This window comes from Cicer arietinum, chromosome 6, assembly GCF_000331145.2.
Source record: "Cicer arietinum cultivar CDC Frontier isolate Library 1 chromosome 6, Cicar.CDCFrontier_v2.0, whole genome shotgun sequence".
In the NCBI taxonomy this organism is placed as follows: domain Eukaryota; kingdom Viridiplantae; phylum Streptophyta; class Magnoliopsida; order Fabales; family Fabaceae; genus Cicer; species Cicer arietinum.
The window spans coordinates 67408767-67417618 of record NC_021165.2 but is presented as its reverse complement, the minus strand read 5'-3'; the positions used below and the strand labels follow the sequence as shown (position 1 = coordinate 67417618).

General features: G+C 27.4%; 1 protein-coding gene across 1 annotated transcript; it reads right to left on the bottom strand.

Moving 5' to 3' along the window:
• Nucleotides 1–370: 370 nt before the first annotated feature.
• Nucleotides 371–1043, bottom strand: LOC101490200 (small polypeptide DEVIL 13). Its single transcript, XM_004507116.4, has one exon. The coding sequence runs from the start codon at nucleotides 879–881 to the stop codon at nucleotides 564–566; it is 318 nt and encodes a 105-aa protein (XP_004507173.1). The 5' UTR covers nucleotides 882–1043; the 3' UTR covers nucleotides 371–563.
• Between the last annotated feature and the right edge of the window lie 7809 nt (nucleotides 1044–8852).

Genomic DNA, 8852 nt, shown 5'->3' with positions numbered 1-8852 from the left:
AACTATATTATTGTGAGGAGATAATTTTTTTCCATAAACAAGACTATAAATATCACTATTATTTAATATATAAATATGTCATAAGTTCGAATATATATTAGACAAAACATGAAAACTAACAATATTTATATGTGTATGTTGAGTTAGGTTTTAAGTATACAAATGACTCTTTTTATTTACAAAAGAAAAATAATCCATTCTTCCTAAACACAAAAACAGTGAAGGTGTGAAAGGGAATAAATCCTTACAAATTTTTTATAATATGATGTCAAATCTAGAATTAGAACAAGAATCTTGCATTAAGCACATATATATATATATGAACCGACTAGCATTGGTATAATAGTGGTTTTTGTTTAATAAGATTGACTAATACTAGAATGAAATGAATATTTGCAATGTGCAAAACTTATAGGTAATTCATAATTACAATTTCAGAAAAGAAAAAGAAAAAAAAAAAAAAAACAGGATACTTGAAGATCAAATTAGAAAAAAAAGTTGTACACTGAAAAGTTGAAAAGGGGATCTGAGCAATAAACTTGTTTTGCTATCTGCACCTCCCTTCAAGAGTATTTATCTCCATGTTTATGCCAACAAACTAACATAGCTACACATCGCCTCATGATGTAAAATCTTGCTTTTTGTTCTTTGGCTATATTGGTGCATTTCTTACCTATTGATGATGGATTCTTCTGTGAAAAACTTCTAGGAAGATTGTTGTTGTTATTGGATGTAGAAGAACTTTTTGAGGATAAGCTTCTTAAAAGTAGTGGTGACTTTGAAGTAGAGCCTCTTGTTGAACAACTTCTTGAGAATAATGATGACTTGGTTGATGAGCTTGACCCTTTTTCCTTCTTTGATACCTTCCACTTTTCATCCATTACAAAACTATTTTAGGAGATGGAATATATATATATATATCTTTGAAACTTGCTTCAAATTAATCTTTGTGTGTGTGTGTGTGAGAGAGAGAGAGTGAGCGAGAGTAGAGAAAGGCAAATGTTGATAAGAAAGGAGAAAGAAAAATGGTTGTAGTGGGACAGTCATACTCATAGTGTATGTATAAAAAGTGATTCATAAAAAATTCTTAATGAGATTTGATATTATAATAAGATTGATTAAATATTTAATATTTAATATACATAAATGATGCATATCTATACTCAATCATCATTAGTTAATTTGTATATAAATGTTAGTTATTTAAACAAAGATATGTACATGATGGTTTTATTAGTATCTTACCGGTGGTAACTCGTTTCGATAAAAATTAAATTCATTGGTCCCATAATTTAATTGATAAACTAAGGAACATTTGTAAACAAGAGATCTTAGGTCCATTTTTGGAAACTAATATAATCTAATTTACTATCATTTATTTATTTTTTTAAATTAAATTAAATTGATATGAATTTCAAGTATGTAGATCTATTTTGAACGTGAATGTCTATTCACTAGGATGAATCTTGGATCATTCTAATAAATCACTATATATTTAGTATATATATAGGTAGCCACTAATTTTCTTTTGTTATTGGATTTATGACTTAAATCTTGAATAATTTTGAGATAGTAATTAAATGAAATATCAATTTATAATTTTACTATGGTAATTATTGTTACTTGAGTAATATATCATATGATTCATAATTTTTTTTAACAAATTCACAATTTGAATTTTGATTGGATACCCATAACATTTTAATAGTACACCACTAACATTTTTTAGCATTTATTTATCTCTTTAATTTTTTTTCTTTTGCACATTGTTTTATTCCTACTTTTCACTGTAGAAATGGATTGGTTTAGCAGGGACTCAAATTTGGACGTGGAAAATTTGTTCTTTTGTGTTGTGATGGTGATGAATTTGGGATGGATACATGAAACCCCTTTGGAGACACACTTCTTGTATGGTTCTAAAATGAGCAATCACTTATTAAAAACAATACACTGTAATATTGTAGACCAAATGTTAGCTGGTTTTCATGTGGTAGATTGTGCTCGTTTGAATCTTATTTATGGAGCTTCATATTGACCATGTCTAATTTAGATTAAAAAAAAAATTGACTATGTCCAATTCAATTAAGATGCTCTTCATTATTAAGAAGAATATTGCACATGGATTGATAAATCAACATTGACACTAATCAACAAAATATCCTTTATAGTCAAAGGTGTGTTTGAATTATAAATCATGATGTGTAGCTTTAAGATTATGGACCCATATCTTATTGTACGAACGTGACTATTGTTTGTCAATTATCCTTGAAGAAAAGGGTTTTGAAATTTATTTGTTTCTTTTAATTTAAAAGAATATATATGATGCAAAAAATACCCTTAAATAATATTTTCCCTCTAACCGTTTTTTTTAGAATGAATTTAAACTTAATAGTTTATTTTTCTGTAAAAAAAAATTCTAAATTTTTTACAACATTTTTTTTATCAAAAATAAAAATTAGATAAATTAAATTCCAAAAATTAATCAGAGTCAAACCACACCTCAAGATACTTACAAATTAGTTACTAAACAGATCCTCAAAGAGGTACTTTCTTATTTTTAATCACACCCCCCAGTCAAAGTATATTCTGATAACACCCGTATATATTGTTCTATTCGTTAACTTATGCAGGCAATGGCCAAGCAACGAGTGAGTATGACTAATAAAAACAACGATTATGAAATTCTTAAAATGTTTATTTTAAACAAAAAAATAATTGAAAAAAATATGTATTAAAAGTTATACTAAACATTAATGAAAAATGTGAATCATTTATAGTATATAAAGATTGATTGACTGGATGTACGCCCGTCGGCAGTAAAAATCAGGGGTACGATGTTTATTTGGGGACCATGTACATGTACAGATGTACTCATGTAGTCTTTCAAACTTTTGTACATCACCACTGTCTCAGACTAGCTAGTAGCAAAGAAAAACTGTGAAATGGAATCAAAATTATTTCATAACAAAATTATTAGTAATTTTCATAATTGGTTTGTGTTGCCTTTAATTGATTTTAGACACATTGTATTAAAACAAAATCGTATGATTTTAAACATAATAAAATATAAAGAAGAAAATATTCAGAAATGTGACTTAACTTATTTTTAAAGTTAAAAAAATTAAAACAGTCAAATGATTTTAATATAGTCTAAAGTAGATCATTCGTATAAATTTAATATACTTAACTTATTTTTATTTTAAATCTATTTTTGATATATATTCTGTTTAAAAATAGATTCTTTTTTTTATATGTATTTCCTTTGATAAAGAAAATCCATTTTTGACAAATTTTATTTTAAATTTATTAAAAATCAAAATATTTCTCATTAGATATTAAGCAAGAGAATAGTTTCTACAAATGCATATTATACAATTAATTAAGTAAGAGAATAGTATAAATTCTTTAAATAAAAGAATAGTATACATGTGATGTAATTTGATGTAATTAAAAAGCTAGTGATCTCTTCCAAATTAAGTTAGAGAGGGGTAGGAGTTAATTAAGAATTGTCAAAAGATTAGACGACAACAACAATATTTCATGTCACGTGGTATATTTGACAGGGCTGACGAAATATGTTTATATTTCTAGTACAATCTGTGTATTTATAAAATGAATAGAAAATCTAATAAAAATAGTATTATAAGCTAAGGAATTATATATAGAAAATCGTCTATAATTAATGAGAGAGTAAAAATTGAATTGATGTGTGGTTGAAAAATAGATGCGTGTTATTTGGTGAGTAAATAATAATGGTATTGCCGACCATGTCGGGTGAGGAGAATATAAGCAATGAGGAGTCCCACATGCAAACATGTGACCTGCACAGCCTCATGTAGTGGGAGAGATTTACCCCTAAATTATTTTTTATTTTTTATTTTCTTATTTTAATAAAATACTAATAGTAAATATTAATTAATTACCTAGTGGCCAATATTTTATATATGTGGGGGTGCATCACAGATTCTGTGTAAACAACAACGTTTAAATTTGGGAGATGCTCTTTGACCACTGACCAGTGGCAAGCAGCAGGATGCCAATTATATTTTACCCCTTTGATGTGTTTTAAGAATGAGTGTCTTATATGATTTATGATCGATTAGTATTTTGAAATATATTTAAAACTTTGAGACATTGGTCTATGATATTTTGTTAGATCAATACCACTTAACAAATATGAAAAATAATAGAGAATGATATTTGAAAATTCTGATCTAGCGTAAACTCTAATGCATGCTTACCACTTTAGTGTATTTATTTATAGTTAGTTAGTTATACATCAATAACCAACTCTAACTAACACTTTTAACTAACTTTGAATTATCCAACTTTCAACACCACACTTAATTCAAAGTATCTAAATGTTCAACATTTAATATTTTTTATAATTTTTTAAACCTCTCCATCTTTCTTACAATGATAGTATACACTACAAGAATAACATTATGTGTAATCAACTTTAAAAAAAATTGTGGCTAAAAAAATCTCATAAATTATTGATTAAAAAATATATTTCAAATATTAAAATACAAATTGATTATTATCGGTTGCAGAAAAAGTTTTAAATACATTGTTGATTATTTTTATAGTCATTAATTTTGAATTTGTGATGGCTTATGCCCGGGTTTGATTGATTTGAAGTATTAGGTCATAAAAGAAAATTGTTTTTTTTTTATGACAAAGACTGTCACAAACTCCTAGTTAATAGAGTCGTACGCATTTGAGGCTGCTTAGACCGTCATAAATGTCCTCTTTTCTCATTTTTAATATATCATTCCATCTTTCTTACTCTCATTTCTTACTTCTAACTCTTATCTAAATTTTCTTTCTATATTGTCTATACAAATATTTTTCTCTACTTTTATTTAAAAATGGTTCTAATGTTTCTCACATTAGATTGATTTATTATTTTTATTTTGAATTTTGATAAGTGTTTATATTATGTTTTTTATGTTAATTTTTTATTTTTTATTATTTATTTAACTAATATTTTTTTAGGCTTAATTGCACTTTTGGTCCCCCTATTATAGGTGAAAATTGAAAGTAGTCCCCCCCATTTTGTTTCTCCCCAGTTTTAGTCCCCCAAACAGAATTTGAGTCCAAATCATGATGAGTTGTCATTTTTTTAATGAGTTGTCATTTTTTTAATGACGTGTCAATAAAAAGTTGATGTGGCAGACGCATACGTGGAATAAACTTATTATTATATTATTTCTAATTAAAAAATATAATTTATATTTTTAAAAATCATTATTATAATGGTTAAAAATCATTATTACAAATAAAATTTATTTGTTAAAATTAAATTAAAAGAAAAACAGCTAAAATCAAAAATCCTAAACAAATCAAAATCAAAATGACTCAGGATCTTGTATTTTGTTCTATTAGTGTTCAGTTTTTTTTTTAACTGATACTAGTGTTTATTTATTCCCTATGCTACGATCTTGTATTGAAAACAGGAGAGAGATTTTTCGTTATATGGTTTGTCTCTCGTTGTGTGTTGGAATTGTTCCCCTTCTGATTTTTGTGTATAATGGTCAGGCACTGCTACATCCCGCATTGAGAGCCAACAAAGGCCACTTCCCTTCGTTATTAGTTATTGGTGCCGGAATATCAGGGGTTGCAGCAGCATGTATTCTCCATGATGCATCTTTTAAGGTGTCATGATTCATGAAAACGCAGAAGCAGAAGCAAAACAGAACCAGAAGCAGAACAGAACCAGAAGCAGAACAGAACCAGAACCATAACTGAACAAAACTAGAACAAGCAGAACCAGTGATGAAAACTATTGAACAAATGATTCATGATTTTAGGGTTCAGAATGATTTTAGGGTTCATGAGTGAATCCTTTTAATTTTGATTTGTTTAGGATTTTTGATTTTAGGTGTTTTTCTTTTAATTTAATTTTAACAAATAAATTTTATTTGTAATAATGATTTTTAACAATTATAATAATGATTTAGAACAGAACCAGAACCATAACTGAACAAAACTAGAACAAGCAGAACCAGTGATGAAAACTATTGAACAAATGATTCATGATTTTAGGGTTCAGAATGATTTTGGAGTTCATGATTTTAGGGTTCAGAATGATTTTAGGGTTCATGAGTGAATCCTTTTAATTTTGATTTGTTTAGGATTTTTGATTTTAGGTGTTTTTCTTTTAATTTAATTTTAACAAATAAATTTTATTTGTAATAATGATTTTTAACAATTATAATAATGATTTTTAAAAATATAAATTATATTTTTTAATTAGAAATAATATAATAATAAGTTTATTCCACGTATGCGTCTGCCACGTCAGCTTTTTTATTGACACGTCATTAAAAAAATGACAACTCATCATGATTTGGACTCAAATTCTGTTTGGGGACTAAAACTGGGGAGAAACAAAATGGGGGGACTACTTTCAATTTTCACCTATAATAGGGGGACCAAAAGTGCAATTAAGCCATTTTTTTACAGTAGTTTTATTATATTGATTACGACACAATTGTTATTTGTTCATAACTTTCAAATCAGACACTACTCTGAACCTAATTAGTATGTAATACATTTTAAACATAAATTAATATTTTACATACTTAGTATTACCAAAAAGTTAAATGGTCATAAAGTAATTTTAGAACATTAGTATTTTATTTTAGAATGTCAAATATATTATTTTTAAATTTTAATGCTAGTAAGATTTGTCAAAAAAATGTTAGAAAAATATTTATATAGTAAAATTTAATATGTTACTATTTAAATATATTTTACTAAAATGTAGTTATTTTTAAAATATTGATAAAATGTTATATTTTTTATTGCAGTTATTTTTTTATGTTGATAAAATATTATTTTTTTTAAGAAACTGTAATTTTTTCCAAAAACAAAATAATACTTATGAAAAAAAACAAATTTATAATATTGGTTTGATTATGAAATATGTAATATTATACATTGTAAGATTTATGAGTCACATATGTAATTAATTAATAAAGTGTGTTAGGGTCATTATGTAATTAGCCAATAAACTAGGGATCAAATAATATATAATAGTTTATGGCTAAAGAGCATAATAGTTATGAAAATTAATAGCGTAGATACCAGACAGTTTCTAATTTAATGAGGGGCTGAATTGGAAATACTGCAATTTGGGATATAACTAATAATAGTTATATATAGGGGTAATGGTCCCCAAGGCAAACACAATAAGACTATTCAGTTTCAAAACCCTAAAGGAGAAAACTCTCTGGTTCTCTCTATCCCCATCAAGAGAGCAAGGTCTTTAGGGTGTTTTGCTGAGGAAGATCACCCAATCCATTGGCTCTATCATCATCATCCTAGGATTTCATCAATGGCAATTCCCACAGGTATGCTTCCGCCTTTGGTCATTCATCATGTAATTGACATGGATTATTAACAATTGGTATCAGAGCCTACCATGTTTAATTCATGATGAAATTCGGTTATTGTCTTTGTTTTAGAATTCAATTTGGGAATTTTGACATGATTGAAATCTTAGGGTTTGTAATTTGGGAATTTGAATATCGGTGGAACTACAATCTGTGACATCCAAATGTTATTTGATAATAAAATTTGGAATTTTGATTTCTTGTTATGTTAATTTGTTAATGCTGCTTGTCCATGGTATTTGCTTTGATGGTTGTATGAGCCTGAATTTCTCGAGCCATTGGTAACTATTGAAAGGATAGTTATTTGTTTTGCTTCCCTAGTGTTTTGTTTGTTTGTAACTGTTAAGGCTATTACGTATGGATGAAAACCATCAATGAGACTGCATCTGATTCCATGTGTTTTTTGTTTTTTGTTTTTTTTGGTTCTTGAAATAGTATCAGAACCTTTTCAGTCATACACTAAGGATTTCAATTCAATCCTTGCTGCCTATGCTCATAATCCCAAACACATTAAATTTCTGCTTAAGGCCAAGTAGGTTTAGGCCTTAGGTCCTTGGTTTTAGGTCACATATTTTTGGGTGGGATATACATATATATGAGCATGTATTTAATAACTTGAATTTTTCCGTGGTTAACTATGATTGCAAAATCACGTGCGTCCTTTACCTTACTTATTTTGCTTGTTTTTGCATGCCACTCCACAGCTTGGTTTTCACAGTTGAAACCTTTTTTTTTTTTTTCTTCTGTGTTCTTTTAGAATTTTTTTTTTTTGATAATTATCAAATACTAATGAAATAATGTTTATATTAGTGAACAATATTTTTTTTTAAATATTGTTTTATTTGGATATAATAAATATATGTTCAAGTCAAGTTTGACTTTTTTGACAAATACTAATGAAATAATGTTTATATTAGTGAACAATATTTTTTTTAAATATTGTTTTATTTGGATATAATAAATATATGTTCAAGTCAAGTTTGACATTTTTGAATGAGTTAATTGAAACTTGACGTCGCCAAAGTGACCTCTCTTGTCTAAATTGCTCGTGAAGAGTGTCAAATGGCTGTGTATATGTTTATTCATGCGGGTATTGACCGGCCCAAAGGAAGGTTAATATTTGGCAGAATTACATGGTACACCTGCGACGATAAATGTGTGACAATTGTTTGGTATACATGTGAGCAGTAAATCGGCCCAAAGGAAGGTTTATTGTTTGACATGTCTTATTGTCAATATTTGATCGTTGCAACAAGAGTACCACTAGCAGTTGGTGTTACTGTCCAAAGACTTGACATCAATGGTGCACTGGGTATCTTGAGATGGGTTAAATTCCATGATTTGAACATATGTATTTATTTATGTATTTATTTATTTTCTTATAATGTGAGTTTATAAGTTTCGTTCTTTATTTAATTTTCAGCATCGGTTGCTTCCATATCTGCAAATTTG